Source organism: Trichosurus vulpecula, chromosome 1 (genome assembly GCF_011100635.1).
Source record: "Trichosurus vulpecula isolate mTriVul1 chromosome 1, mTriVul1.pri, whole genome shotgun sequence".
In the NCBI taxonomy this organism is placed as follows: Eukaryota; Metazoa; Chordata; class Mammalia; order Diprotodontia; family Phalangeridae; genus Trichosurus; species Trichosurus vulpecula.
Genome location: NC_050573.1, coordinates 185,974,569 through 185,990,417, shown reverse-complemented (window position 1 = coordinate 185,990,417; position 15,849 = coordinate 185,974,569). Strand labels below are relative to the sequence as shown.

The 15,849-nt window shown below is 38.1% G+C and overlaps 1 protein-coding gene across 5 annotated transcripts in view; it reads left to right on the top strand.

The window, feature by feature from the left end:
• Positions 1–15,849, top strand: part of KIF13A (kinesin family member 13A) — a 248,055-nt gene that overhangs the window by 145,308 nt on the left and 86,898 nt on the right. For all 5 annotated transcript variants that reach the window (XM_036753212.1, XM_036753188.1, XM_036753205.1 and 2 more), the window contains exons 7-10: positions 1,493–1,580; positions 4,696–4,830; positions 5,656–5,768; positions 15,642–15,753. In XM_036753212.1, the coding sequence (XP_036609107.1) occupies positions 1,493–1,580; positions 4,696–4,830; positions 5,656–5,768; positions 15,642–15,753 (448 nt within the window). The remainder of the gene's footprint in view (positions 1–1,492; positions 1,581–4,695; positions 4,831–5,655; positions 5,769–15,641; positions 15,754–15,849) is intronic.

The window sequence follows — 15,849 nt, the reverse complement described above, 5'->3', positions numbered from 1 at the left end:
TACTCCGTTATAGCTAATTTCTCACCACACATTCAGTTAGGTGAATAAGGTTATCTATGATTTCATCAGTGTAAGTGCTTCTTCGAAGGCATCCATGGACACTGTTCATTGGTTTAATGAGTTACAGTCACCAAAAAAATTTATTATCTGGTGACCAGCCCTATCTCTGGTGATGAACCTCTTTGGATTTAGGCAGGCGGGCCCTCAAATGACAAGTATACAGTCTTTTTATAGTCAAGGTTGCACACAGACTTTTCCCAGATTAATATGACCTGCCAGAGCTCTCCTCACTGTGATGAGGCATCAAAGAAAGACTTTATAAATAAGCCAATATAAGCTCATAAGAAATAAATTTATCATGCTATCATTTTTACCTCTTCTGAGCCTCTGTACTAATGAACTCCATTAGGTATAAGATATAAAAATTAAGGATTCTAGATATCCAACTTGAGTGGCCTGATAGTGGCAATAAGTATTTAGCAAAATGCCTTGCACAAACTCAGTAAATATTTGTTATTTTGATTTGTGATAAAGAACCTAGTGATAAGAATCTATGGGTTCAGTCTTCTCAGTATGTGAAATAAAGGAATTAGAGGAGGCAATTGTCAGTGCCAGGGTAGAAGGAAGTCTGAAGCCAACAAAGTCTCCACAAATGCGCTATAAATATCTGACCTTTTTTGAGAACACAAAGGAGAAACCTTTCAGTGAAAAACCTTCACTGGGCCAAAGGCCCCATGATGATGGATTTTAGCTAGTTATGTCCTTCCCTAATTTTCATTGCTGATCTATGGGAAGAATGAACCTGAAGACCAGTTTTAATGTGGACATACCATGAAGTAGTGGAGAGATCACTGGATGTGGAGTCAGAGGGCCTGGGTTCAAGTCCTACTTCTGTGATTTTGTAGTCCCTTCACTTCTCTGAATCTCAATTTGTTTTCTCATCTGTGAAATGAAGGGATATTAAGCTTGGATGACCTCCAGGTCCAGCTTTCAAATTCTGAGATTCTACTTGGTCAAATGATCTTTTTATGTATCCATTGCCACTGAGCCCTAGGGAGATTGAGTTCTATCTGGTCATTTTTCTTGTCTCTCTTAGTGTGATCTTGTCCATATGTAGTATTTTGAATTTTTTAGTGTTCTTTCAATGAAGCAAATTAGTATGTCAAGTATTTCAGCAACACTGGTTTGTTTGTTTGTTTGTTTTTGCTTTGGTAAGGGAACTGTATTTTTGAAGCAAAAATAGAGGTGAAGATTTGACAATATTCTTGATTTTGATTTAGAATGCTGTTTTAGTAAGCCAAAATAAAATAACTTTTAGAATACATTATGTCAATTCTTTTTTGTAATTAACTTTTTTGTAACTAACTTTTTAATAATTAACTTTTCTAATCTTTTATAACTACTACTCTAATTTGGGGATGCTTTTAGAAAGAAGCAGTAGTGAAATTTGCAAGTGCAAAATACTATCTATTCTTTTTTTTTCATCCTGAAGGAGCAGGCAGTCCCTTAAAGTCCGAGAGCATAAAGTCTTGGGGCCCTATGTAGATGGCCTATCTCAACTGGCTGTTACTAGCTTTGAGGTAAGTATAAGCATTTATAAGAAATTACCAGTGTTGGCAAGGAGGGCTAAATAATCAAAGAAGGATACTGGCTGCTAGTGCTACTGCAGCTAATGTGCAGAATATTGACTCCAGTTCAATACAGAGTTCATTTTGCAAACAAATAATACATTACCTATCAATTTACTTATGCAAATTTCATGATAAGATATGTTTCAATGTTTTGTGTTTGTTGAACACATAAGATACCATTTATCACTCTATTAAACTGCTTTCCCTAAGCTTATTAATGACTTCCTACTAGGCAAATGTAGTAGTCTTTTCCCAAAATTCATTCTCCTTGGTTTCTCTACTGTATTTGACACTGTGGATAATCTACTCTCTCCTTCTTGAAATTGTCTCTTCTACTGGCTTCCCTAACAGCATACTATCCTGGTTCTTCTTTGTCTATCCCCACTTCTTTTCCATCCTTCTTTCTCTACCTTCTTCCCCTTGTCTCATCCTTCATTTTCAATGTCCCCAGAGGTCTGACCTTTGATATTTTGTTCTTATCCTTCTGTATTCATCTAGTGTTCATCCATTGTCATAGCTTCAACTAACATCTGTGGGATGATGACTTCCAAATTTATGTCTTTAGCTCAGGACTTGTGCACTAGTCTTGTATTTCCAGATGACTGCAGGACATGGCTACTTGAACATCCCATCATTACATTGAATTCAGTGTGACTAAAAGTTATCATCTCCTCCCACCCCCTGACAAAAACCAAGCAACCGACCAACCAACACCTGGGTTTCCTTTCCAGAACCATTTTTGTCAATGCTATCACCAATCTCCTGGTCCTTCAGACACCAATACTCGTTTCCTTCTTCCTTCTCAGCATCAGTGGAATCATATCACTTCTTTCAAAATATGTCTGTCTTTTCTGCCCAGAATGTCACAATATCCTTCAGATTGTTCTCTGCTTCCAGTCTTTTTCTGCTTCTAGTTTGACATTTACTACTATCACATTAGTCCCTTAAAGCATTACTTTCACCCTGTCAGTCTCTTTTGGAACTCACAATGGCAGCATAATATAGTAGTAAGAACCTTAGACTGAGAGTTGGGAGAGACCTGGGTTCAAATCTTGCTTCCAGCACTTAGTAGCTGTGTGACCCTGGGCAAATCATTTAACCTCTCTGAATTTTTTTTTTGTGGGGATAATAATGCAACAGTGCCCATGGCCATTTTCAGCCCTGATGCTGCTGCTTCTCCATCTTTCACACTAGAGTACAGACAGTTCCTAGAAGAAGATAAACCACTCACATTTATATTCCTAGGGACCATGCATCCTAATCTTCACCATGTCTATTTTCACCCTAGTTCTACATAAATGGGAAAGGTTGGAAATTGGAAAACAACTAATTTTCACCAGGAATATTGAATAATTAATTCTGTATCTTTCTAACAGGATTCATTAGGTAATTATCTATTGGGAGGATTAAAATAAAATCAGAAATGACCAATCTAAATCCCTAAGAAATGAGATTTTTTGTTTGTTTCTTAGCATGTAGACCAATAGGAATAGTTTTTGTGGTTGTTGGGGATTTAAAATATCTGATACAACATTTTCTTTTAATTTTTATGAGTAAGAGTGGATAAACATATTAGAAGTAAATATAGTTTAAGAGGAAGCACAGTCACCATATATCAACTTTGAAAATTCATTCGAATATTAAAGGAACCTTTAAATGACCACTATATATGTAAGGTATTGACCTCCTTGCTGAAGTGTGTAATTTTCTCACTCTAGAAAATTCTCAGAAGCCCAAAATATTAAAAAAAAATACCTTTACATATTTTACTTTATAAGAAAAGTGTTTTGTCCTTTTTTAATAGATAGATCTCTTGTATTAACACTTCTATAAAATGATACCTTTACTTTAGCATTTTAAGTTTCATTTAATATGTTAATTGACTTGCATTCTTTTTTAAATTATGGATGTACCTCATGTACTAAGGAAAGTATGCTCCTTAAAAATCAGGGGTTAATTGGATATGTCAAGTTCTAATCTAATTTTAAATGAAACAGTACTTACTATTTAAAAGAACTCTAGAATGAATCTGTTTTTTAAAACAAATAATCACTCTCTAACTTAATGCTTCAAAAGTTGGATTTTCACTTAACTATTCTTAAAGCAGTACACACCTATATTCTACTTTTTTCAATTTCTTTGATACTTCTTCAGAAACTAAAATTTTCCTTATGAAGCTCAGAGATTGTTAGAGCTGGAAGAAAACTTGAAAATTATCTCATCCAATTTCCCCAAACTTACCCCAAATCATATAGATGCTACCTGGCCGGGGATAGACTTGAACCCAGGGCTCCTTGCTCTAAGTCTACTGCTTGCCGTGTCTTACTATGTTGCTTCCTAAATTCATCTCTTATCAGTCAATTAATTTTGCAGATTCTCAGGACATTATTTTCTACTAACTCTCCAGGAAAAAAAAATTGGTAAAGTGGATGGCTCTTTCTTTCTCCTTTTGTTTTCATCCCTGTTTTGATACGACTCAACACAGTTTCAGAAAATGCATTAGCTGAATCAGCAACATAGGGATAAAGATAGAATATAATCACCCTTGGTAGTGAAACATTGTCTCAGAGTGAGGTAATCACTTCAGCCAATTAAATGATTATAACACTAGACTAGCGATGCCCAGATGGGAAGCACAGTCCATTCATCACCTTCTGTAATTAATCTTCTTAAATGAATGTGTGTTGGGCTGATATAAAGGCACTAAAATTGAGCATGTTCAGAAGCAGCTCTAAACAGAAATGGAGCCCCAGTGCTTAGAAGATGGGTTTTAGGAATTCATTGTTAATTGCGTCCTGGAAGATATTCAGAGAAACTTGAAAAGCAGAAGCATGTAATTGATAAGAAAAGAACTGATGAGAAAGGTATATTCTAAACATAAAAATTTTGTGCAATGAAGAGTATCAAACAAGTTGGGGATGAAAGTTGGAACCATGTTTTGACTCGAGCTAAGGGAAGGGAGTACTTCTAGAAAGGAGATATGTTATTGGTATGGCAGAAGGAATATTAGTGTTCAGGCTTGTAGTATCCTCTTTAGGACCCTTTTTTTGTGTTTCTGCCCTAGGATATTGAGTCACTGATGTCTGAGGGAAACAAATCTCGAACAGTGGCAGCAACTAATATGAATGAGGAAAGCAGTCGCTCCCATGCGGTCTTCAACATTATAGTCACACAGACATTGTATGACTTGCAATCTGGTGTAAGTGGGAGTCATGAATCTACAGAGACAATGGGATGCTGTATGAGTGAAATAACTCATAGCATGGTCAGGGGCTGGGGATTCATATTGCATGTCTGCCTCTGACTTTGATGCATGACTTTATTAAGATAGTTGACCTTGTATTGCTTTTATTTAACCCAAGGTTTTAAAAATCAAGACCAGCAAAGAGCCTAGAGGGCTCACTCCCTTGGAGGGCACAGCAATAATGTTATATAAATAGCAGATAGAATGGAATGGTAATTCCTTCTATAATGCCACCTAGATGTTTGCCTTACAAAGAATTAAGGAAATCTATGGGAAAACTACAAAATGTAGCCCAAAATGTCATTTTTCTAAATAAAAAGTATATTTACTTTGTAAGAGGCCTCATAATATACAAGGGACATTCAACTGGAGTAACTCTCAAGTTTCCAAGCAAAGTTTTGCTTTTTTATTTCATGATAAGATATAAAAGAATCATTTCCTGACAGACTTCTCAGTCTTCTTCCCCAATTTGAACTGTTGGGGGTAGGGGAGGGACAGAGATTCTTACTACCTATGTGGGTATCCTGGAAAATTAAGGGCATAATGAAATGGCATGTTTTTGTGCCAATCTAAAATCTGATTTTGTTGTTAATCCATTCCCCAAATATCCAGTGTATAGATTTAAAATCTGGCTTCTTTGGGAATACTTTTTTTTCCTTTTGAGTAGGGGCAGGGGTACAGGTTTCTTTTTTAATCTGGCAGACATAGGTGCTACCAGGTTGTTGTTTTCTGTGTGCTTTTTTGCATTAACATTTATTGCTTCCTGTTTCCACCAACTAGAATTCAGGAGAGAAAGTCAGTAAGGTCAGCCTGGTAGACTTGGCTGGAAGTGAAAGAGTGTCTAAAACGGGAGCCGCCGGGGAGCGTCTGAAAGAAGGCAGCAACATAAACAAGTAAGAGAGCTGTTGCAAGAACACCTTTCATGAGTCCAGACTCCCAGCTGAGTGTGATGTTCTGCTGCCAGGACGCCTTGGGGCCCTTCTTGTCAAGGGTTGGATGGTTCTGATGCAGCTTGTCCCAAAGACTATGTAACCTTGGTTAACAGCTTGACTGGTGAAAACAAAACACTGCGTCTACCTTGGGGATACATGAAAGCTTCCCTAGGGCTGGGGCCAGTAGTTAAGAGGGGGAGAGAAGAAGGAAAATGTGTGGTAACCATGTTCGTTCAGAAATATATATTTATATGTACATTACTTTACAGAATAGAGCTATTCCTGAGAAGTTGCATGTAAAACTGAATCATGTTTTAAATGCAGTAGAGGAGCTTACTCTTAATTAAAAAAAAAAAATCCATCAGTTTACAAGCATTTATTAAGTACCTACTGTATACCAGACATTGAGTTGGGTGTTAGGTATGAAAAACAAAAGTGAAACGGAGAGGCTAAAACTGTTGGAATTTTTACACATTGAATTGTCTCATCATGGGATTTGTTTATATAGCCATATGTACAATTTTCTAGAAAGTTATCTGGTATTTGGTACCTGTGTGATCTTTGGGCAAGTCATTTAACCTTTCTAGGGCTGAGAGAGTCAGGGATTTGCTTGTAAATGATATATTCGTAAAGGTTTTTTAGATCTCAAAAGCTCTAACTCTCTTAGTCCCTTGTATTACCAGTACAAGTATTCCAAGGTGAAGTCTGTATTTAAAGATTTATGTTGGGCACATTGTGATTTTAATTAACAGTGATTTGTAAACAGAAGTGAGATATTCTATCACTGACAGGCCTGCACGGCCTTGCTCAGAGGGAAAGACAGCTTCTTTGGGGGAGTTCATCTAACAGGAGGTTTGTCTTCTCTCATAACAAAGGATTTTTTCCCCCATTTCATGACAAGACATTAAAAAACTCCAGTTGGCAGAAGAGCATTGTTCTATTATGAGAAGTAGAAAGGCAGAAGGTGAGGGGGATTTGCAGGAGACGAGGTTGCTACCTTTTTCTCAAGTTGACTGATTTGTTACTGGGCTCTTCTCCTAGGGATTTTGCTTTCAGATTCAGCACTCCTGTGAAACACTGATGTCATGTGACCTTTCCAGCCTTGTCTCCTACTACCCCCTTCATTCCACGTGCTTTATACTCTAGCCAAACTTGTCTACTTGGGTCCCCTGGACATGCTCCATTCCTTCCCTCTACCATTCACGCTGTTTCCTCTGCCTTGAATGCCCTTCACTCTGCCCCTTTTTAGCCTCCTGAATTACTATCAATTTTCCAAAGCCTAACTCAAATGCCACATGGCCCTAGAAGCTTTTGCTATTTCCACACTCCCAATTGTTAACTACCTTTTCTCCTTTGTACCTCACAAAGTACTTTGCTTGCACTTTTATGAACTTACCTTGTATTCTTTTATGTCATAGTAACATATCCCCTTATCTGGCTATAAGTGCCATGAGGCAGCTAGGTGGCCCAGTGGTTAGAATGCTGCACGTGGTTCTGGAAGAGCTGCATTCAAATCCTACCTCATGTACTACCTGTGTGACCCTGGACAAGCCACTTAAACTTGATCCACCTCAGCTTCCTGAACTATAAAAGGTGGATAATAGCACCAACCTCCCAGGTTTATTGTGAGGATCAAATGAGAGAATATTTGTAAAGTGCCTGGCAAATAGTAAATGCTTAATACCTTCCTCTCTCCTTCCTTCCTTCCAGAGACTATAACCATACTAAGTTTTGCTTCTGCCCCATCACCTAGCAAAGTGCTTTGTATATAACAGGTTTATATTATTTTTGCATTAGACTGATCCTAGTAAGAAACGTATGCATATGCAGGGTATATACGTATTATAGGTTAATAAATAACTTGTCCAAATTCATGTGCCTTGGAAGTGGTGGATCTGGAAGTCAAACGTGGATCTTCTGAGTCCTGGCCCAGTGGGGTTTCCCTTGTATTACCTCCCTAATATTTTGATCTTTGAGAACAAGGACTACCACAAAATCAATTAAGTTGAACATTTGTTATGTGCCTGCTATATGTCATGCACAGTGCTAAGTGCCAGCAATACAAAGAAAAGCAAAAATTCCAGTCTGCTTTGAAAGAGCTGATAGTCTAATGGGAAAGGAGGAAGGGAGAGAGGAAACAAGGAAGGTAAGGCCTACTCTGTGCCAGGCATTATGCTAAGTACTTTATAAATATCATTTCATGTGATCCTCCTAAAAACCTTGGGGGGGGGTAGGTGCTGTTATCCTTGTTTTTTGGTTGTTTTTTGTTTTTTTGTTTTTTATAGTTGAAAGAAACTGAGTCGGATAAAGGTTAAGTGACTTGCCTAGGGTCACACAGCTAGAAAATGTCTGAAACTGGATTTGAACTCTTTTGACTCCAGGCCCAGTATTCTATCCACTGCTCTACTTAGCTGCCTCTGGAGAAGGAAAGATGTAACCAACTATTTAAAAAAATGAATATACAGGATAAATTAAAGATAATATTAAAATGAAGGCTATTAGCATTAAGGGAGATTGGGAAAGGCTTCTTGTGAAAAGGTGGGATTTTAGCTAGGACCTGAAGGAATTCAGCAAAGCCAGGAGGTAGAGATGAGGAGGGAGAGATCCCAGATGTTGGGGACAGCCAGTGAAAATTTATGGAGCTGGGAGATGGGCATAGCAGGGAGGCCAGTATCATTGGATCTCAGAGTCCATAGAGGGGAGGGTAAGGGGTAAGAAGACTAGAAAGATAGGAAAGGGTCAGGTTTTGAAGGGTTTTAAAAGCCAAACAGAGGACTTTATATTTGATCTTGGCTATAATAGGGAGCCCCTGGAGTTTATTGTGGGCATGACTTGGTTAGACCTATGCTTAAGAAAGTTCGTGTTGATAGCTGAGTGGAGAATGGACTGGAGTGGAGAGAGAACTGTGACAGAGAAACCAACCAGAAGGCTATTTTCATAGTCCAAATGTGGGAGAATGAGGAACTGTACTAGGTGGTGGCAATGTCAGAAAAGAGAAGGGATTTATTTGAGAGATGTTATGAAGGCAAAGGATTGGATGTGGCCAGGGGGAAGATGTGAGAGAGACAGAGACAGAGAGAGACAGAGAGAGAGCGCGCTAAGGATGACCCCTAGCATGTGAGCCTGAGTGATTGGGAGAATGGTGGTGTCCTCAGCATTAAGAGGGGAAAGTTTGAGGAAAAGATAATTGATTCAGTTTTGTCCATCTTGAGTTTAGTATATCTACAGGACGTCTGTTTTTGAGACGTCTAAGTGGCATTTGGAAACGTGAGACTGGAGCTCAGGAGAGAGGTTAGTTCAGTGCTCTGAAGAATAGTTCACATTTATAGAGTACTTTACAATTTCCAAAGTCTTTTGTATTTATTCGGACCTCACAGGTACTATTTGGAGCTGAGGAAAGGAAACTAGAGTTCATAGATATAAAGTTTCTTGCTTAACGTCATTAAACAAATTGTGTTGTTAGCAGGACTGGAACCCACATATTCCATTTCTAATTCCATTGTGATTTCCATGATAACACAATGACTCTCCATAGTGGTTATATAAGTGCCAGCAACATAGTGTTAGAAAGCCCAAGAAATGCCAGGAAGGCTTATAAATTTCCTAATCTCAGTTTCCTAGTTATAAAAATTGTCACATAGTTCCATAATAGTTTTTAATGGAGAGGTGGATATTTTGAATCTTAAAACCTATACCTGGAAAACCCAGTTGCATATTCCAAATCCCGTAATTATATGTATATAGAAAGAAATCTTAAGCAGATTTCCTAAATTTTCTAATTCCTGTTTAATCCTCTTAGCAAGACCTTTCAGTGACCTGACAGAGCTGTTAATGTTTCTTTAATGGATTATGGACCTAGAGTCTTCAACTCTCTTCAAGCCCTTAAGAGTCTTTAAAGCATTCTTTCTTTTTCTTCTTCTTAAGAGATAAAGACTTCACATGATTGTACACTATTGTAGAATGGCTCCTGTGATGGATGGGCCATGCTAGGCCAATCGTACAGCCTCTCTCTGCCTCAGGAGGGTAATAAATTAAATCAGTCTGCTGCTCCTCTCCATTGCTGAGGCTTGGAAAAGAGAACTTGTATTCTGCTTACCTGAACCTGGCAGAGAACTGAGTGCATTACAGGCTTCTCTGAACAATCCATTTAGAGTCTGTAGCATTCTAATGCCTCCAGAAGCATAGTTGGAGGCTGCTTGTGTTATTCTCTCTAGAAGCATCAGGGCCAAGAATAAAAAGTTGGCCTATAACTGATAACATAGTAAGGTAACTTCCTAAATGTGTAGGGTCATCCTGTCTCCTGGAATCTGAGGAGACAGTGCATGTGCCCAACTTTGCCCTCCTTTTTTTGCCTTGTTCCCTCTTTGGGGCTCTAGTTTATTTCATCTCAGAAGCCTCCCTTAAGTGGGTGTTGCTTGAGTAACCAAACACTGATTGGTGTCTCCAAAGGGTGAACAAGGAGTTTTTCTTCCTATTGTTTATGTGCAGGTGTCCCTGTAATCCCTCATCACAACTAGTACAATTAGAAAGATCCAAATGTTTGGAAATTGAATCTGGGAAAACATCCCTGCATTTATCGCTGCACGCTAGAGAGTGGTGAGCAGAGGCTGGTCTTTGGGAAGTCAAACAGCTTTTTCTTTAGTTGGGGAGGTGAGAAGATTGGATTTTCACATTTTATCTCCAAACCACAATGCCTCAGAAAATAATGAATAAGGAATTTCTCCTTTTAAAATATCAAAGGAGGGGGCAGCTAGGTAGAGCATTTGGTAGAGCAGACCCTGGAGTCAGGAAGACCTGAGTTCAGATCCTGCCTCAGATACTTGACGCTTACTAGCTGTGTGACCCTGGGCAAATCACTTAACCCCAATTGCCTTGCCAAAAAATAAAATATCAAAGGTATATTTGAAAGGAGATAATGTAGGTCACTCAATCAGCAGTAAACAGGTATTTATTAAGCTTGCTATATGTTTACTATGTGCTAGGCATTTCAATATGTGCTTGAGATAAAAAAAAAATTTAAAAACACAGTAACTTCTCAATGAGCTCATCTTCTAATAGGAAAGATAATATATAAATAAGTAGTTACATACAAGAGATATACAGAGGAATGGCCAAACAAATTATGGTATATGGATATAATAGAATATTACTGTGCTGCCAGAAATGACAAATGGGATGAATTCAGAGCAGCATTGAAAGATCTATAGGAACCAATTTGGAGTTAAGTAGAGCCAAAAAAACAATATACACGATAACTATATGATTCAAATGGAAAGAACAACTACATGCCAAAAAATTAAAAGTGAACATAACCAAAATTATAAAGATCAAGCAAGACTTGAATGAAGAGATATGAGAAGACGCCCCCCCACCCACCCACTCACCTCTTTGTGGAGGTAAGAGGTCTGTGCATGTTTACACATTGCACATGTTTTAGGACTTTTTCAATATATCAATCAGTTGTGCTGATTTTTTTTCCTCCCTAAGAAATATTTTAGTGCTATAATACTAAATGCTAGATATATGGCTAAATACTAAATGTCCCTCTGGGAAATAAGGAGAAAGGATACTGGGGAAAACTATGTTGATGTAAGAAATAGAAAATATCAATAAAAATTTATTTTAAAAAAGATATACAGAGTAGAATGGAAGGTAATCTGAAAAAGGAAGCATTGGGAGGTACAGAGACCATGAAAGGCTCCTTTGTAGGTAGTTGGCTTTGAACTGAATCTTACCAGGGAGTGCAGTAAGCAGAGTGGAGGAGGGAGAGCATTCCAGGCATGAGAGACAGCCAATGAAAAGGCACCAAAACAGAGAATGAGAGTGTGTTGTGTAAGCAACAGCAGGAAGGAGACCCACCAGAAAGTTATTGCAATAGTCCAGTTGTAAGATAATGAGAGTCTCCACCAAGATGGTGGCTTTGTAAGTAGAGAGAAGGGGACTCATACAAGGAATGTTCATTCCTTCATTTCCTACCCAGCTATATATTTTTTTGGATTTCTTTTTCATGTACCAGGAGCCCTTTATCTTGCAATATTACATCAGTCCTGGTATTCATGTCTTATCAGTACATTCTGCCCTTGGGATTCCTGTGGTCTCTCTGATTGGAGGGCAAAGTAGAGAAATCCCCATTTAAGGAGAGAGCCTAGGCCAGCCATCTCTTCATTTTGCATCAGGATATACTCCTCCAACTTGCCCCTGTGTTTGCTTCATTGAACTTTATTGACTGTGGAAATGTTTGTTGCCTTTTAGAATTTAGTGTCAATTGCCTAAATTCCTTTATTCATTTTTGCTATCTGCCAATTCTGGAACCAGCTTTTTCAAATGTTAGCTGCCAGTATTTACAAATATCATTCTCTGGCATTTCTCATTTAGCCCTTTCCATAATTTCCCAGTTAGTCATAACTCAAGCCCTTCCCATAACTTCCCAATTAGTCAGCAACCCTCCTCATTGTAGGAGTATTAGAAGAAAGTAGAAAATTAAATTACCTTAGAGGCCTCAATCCTTAAGTCACTGAATGTGGATGAAATTTAGTGGACATAGAATATTGATGGCCCTGAATCACCATCGTCTAGCTTCTTATGCTTGTCATACTTCTCATTTTTGCTACATATCTCTCAACAGTTTAAACCCAGTTGGAAATAGGATGGGCGTGGGCTTTTTTTTTTTTAAGTATTTGTGCATTAACAAGTAAAAGGGTGTGGTTTTAATTAATGGCACTTCTCTGTAACATAGCAAGTTATGTAGCAAAGTACACAGACACTAAAGCCATATAATTATTTTAGTTCAACCACACCCCCACCCTGCCACTTGAAAAGCACTTATACAATGGAATGATTACACTGTATCATCATTTTTCTTTTTTTTTCATAAAGAACACTAATTTAGTTTTTATTACGTTGCTTAGCAATTATAGTTGGGCCCCAAAAATTCTCTTTTTCCTTCCCATGACAATAAATCAGAAATAAGTCAGTACTTGTTAAAGGGCAGAGTAAAGGCACATATGCAGTAAGTATGTAGAATTCTTGTTTTCAAAGAATGGATTCTTTTTTATTTTATTCTTTTCCTTTTTCAAAATCACTGTTAACATGGGTGATGGTGGGGTGCAGTGGAATTAGTGCTCTGAAATTTCAGTCAGAGGAACTGGTTTAGAATCGAGGCTCTGCTTTTTATTACCTGTGTGACCTTGGGCAAATCCCTAAACTTCTATGAGCTTTAATTTCCTCATCTGTAAAATGAGGAAGAACGCTTATAGCTCTAGATTTGATCCAGTGTGAGCTACTGTGGCTTCGGTGGATATGTGATCTCACTGATGGCTCCTTTGAATGAGGTATATGGTATCTCATCTATACCTTCTCATCCTGTGTAGCTTTTGTCCCTGTCCTTCTCAAGAGGTCAACCCATCTTGTTGGGAGCCTTCTCCTAGTTCTCTTAACATCATATGGATGGTCAGTTCACCTCCAGCTCCCATCATACTTCTTCTGATAATATACTATATGCTTCTCCTCTGGTGTAATTTGTCTCTGGCCATGTATTACCCCCTACTCATGCCTGCGATGTGCCTCTCCAGTACCCTTTTGGTGACTCTCAACTTTAATTCTAAGGAGACTGTAGTAATCAATGACATTAGGCCGTATAACATTAGCACAAGAAAACTGTATAAAAAAAGAATGGACTTTGTTTTGGGGGAAAGCTTGGGACTATCAAAAGAACTGCTCAATTTTTGAAAGGAAATCCAGTCTACTTCTTCTGGCTCAACTTTGGGTCTAGCTCATTGTCCATTTGAAGTGTCCATCCAAGATGTACTTATTAATGAGTCAATTCTTTGAGTTTTCCATCCAAATGTGTGTCAAGGTCTGGCATTCTTCATCTTCTTTTCTTTTTAAATGATGTGTAGTCAGACTGATCTCTTTTAAGTTCAGTATGGGAGACAGTGTAGTGCAGAAAAAGAACACTGATTTTGTAGTCATGGGACCTAAGTTAGAAACCTCTTACTCTTTGCCTCTTACTACTTTGTTTGACCTTGGACAAGTCACTCAGCTTCTCTGGCCTCCATTTTCCTTATCTGCAAAATTAGAATGTTGGAGTTAACTTCCTCTAAGGTCCCTCCCACCTCTAGATTTTGATTCTCTCATGATTATGAGTCTCATTCAGGAGGCTATGCAGTATTCCCATAGTTGATACAATCAACAGAATGTCATCCATGTGCAGGATCATCTAGATGACCTCATCATCCATAAGGAATCCTTCCATAAGAACTTTGTACTGGGCATCCTCCATGAGGGTTGCCAACACCTCTGGTGAGCATGTGTCCCTGTTTTATACCTCACATGTTGTGTTGCCAATAACTAGTCATTTTCACCTGAAATCATCTCAGTTATATTTGGACCCGAAAAGATATGTAGCAGTAAGAACAACTGTTAAGTAATTTTGCTTCAAAAGTAGATTTTGTATTTTCCCTAGAGCCTAGCACAATGTTCTTCACACAGCAGGGGCTTAATAAATGTTTATTGAATGAAGAAGCGAATGAGTAAAAATGTGCTGTATTCTATATTCAAACAGAAATTGTTTCTTTAATCATCTATTGACATCCATCTTGGTTCTATACTTCACATGCATTGCATGTAGTTTGGCTTTTATAATGATATCCTTTGAGCCAAGGGAATGGTTTCATTTGAATATTAAATCTGTCAAAAAGCAGTATACCCTATCTGTGTTTCTATGTACTAACAGCTTTTGGTTATTGTAATATTGACTCATTCCTTGAATTATCTCTTTATATTCAGTTTTGAGTTTTCTTTCGGGTGATGTATTTTGTGGGAAATAAATTTTCTCTTCCCTCTGAGCTCGATACAAGAGTATTGCAAGTTAAAATGAGAGGTTTAGATAAAGTGATCCCTAAGGGCCCTTCTAGCTCTGAAGTTTAGTTCCCTGGATCTAGATTGGTTCTCAAAGAGCCATCTTGGATCCCAGCTGAGCCCTGGCTTTACTGGCCTTAGTGGTTATCCTCTGGGCACAGACTCTCTCTTGTCATCTTCCTAAATTCACCATCTTCCTTTTTTCTGCATATTCCCTGTTAAAGATGTTATTTGTATGTAGCTAATACATTTGGTGTTAGATTTATTTACCTAGAAAATGCAGGTGACAATCGCATATGACACAAGTAGACATCCTCTTCTTTCGCCTCACCCCTTTATGGCCCAAACTATTATTCCTGGCAGCTTTCTTGTCTACAGGATCTTAAGAGAATAAATTTCCCCCAAAAGCCATTTAGTTCTTTCTCTTTGACACAGAAATTTGTAGTTATTTTCCCTGGGTCAGCATCTCCACAGGGGCTCTTATATGCTACCTGAGGCATAGATAGTCTCTACCTGTGTGACTTGGTATGTTTACACAACTTTATTAATTCTTCATTGAATGCAACAACACGTTACCAGAAGTTTTCTGCACAGCCATGGGAGGTGTGATTGAAGAACTCTTTGCAAGTTACCCTGTTGTGTTAGAGGTCAGAGAACAAAACTCTTTATCTTCAGCGTAAGCAGCTTATGTTGAAAGCCATTAACAAAGAACTGTAGAACATTCCATTGTGTTACTTGGGCTATAGTTTTCTGTTTTCTGAAAATAGTCCTTTTTGTACAGCATGATCTCCTAGGAAGGTTGTTAATCCAGTATGTAAATGGATTACTTTGTTCACTTTCCCTGTTTCTTAACAAGCTATTACTTAATTGATAGGAATCAATTAAGTAGTTTTGTTCTTTTATGTATTTTTTCTTTTTTGCTATTATCATGTTTACCTAGAAGGGTTAATTTTATTTTATTTGTATTCCCTCTAGGTCGCTTACAACCCTGGGATTGGTTATATCATCCCTGGCTGACCAAGCAGCTGGAAAGGGTAAAAACAAATTCGTGCCTTACCGGGACTCAGTCCTCACTTGGCTTCTCAAGGTAATGCTTGATTGTACATGTTCTTCCATTTCACATGTGCTAAGGAGATAGTATGATGTAACCAGGAATACCTGGGTTCAAGTGTTGCCTCTGACA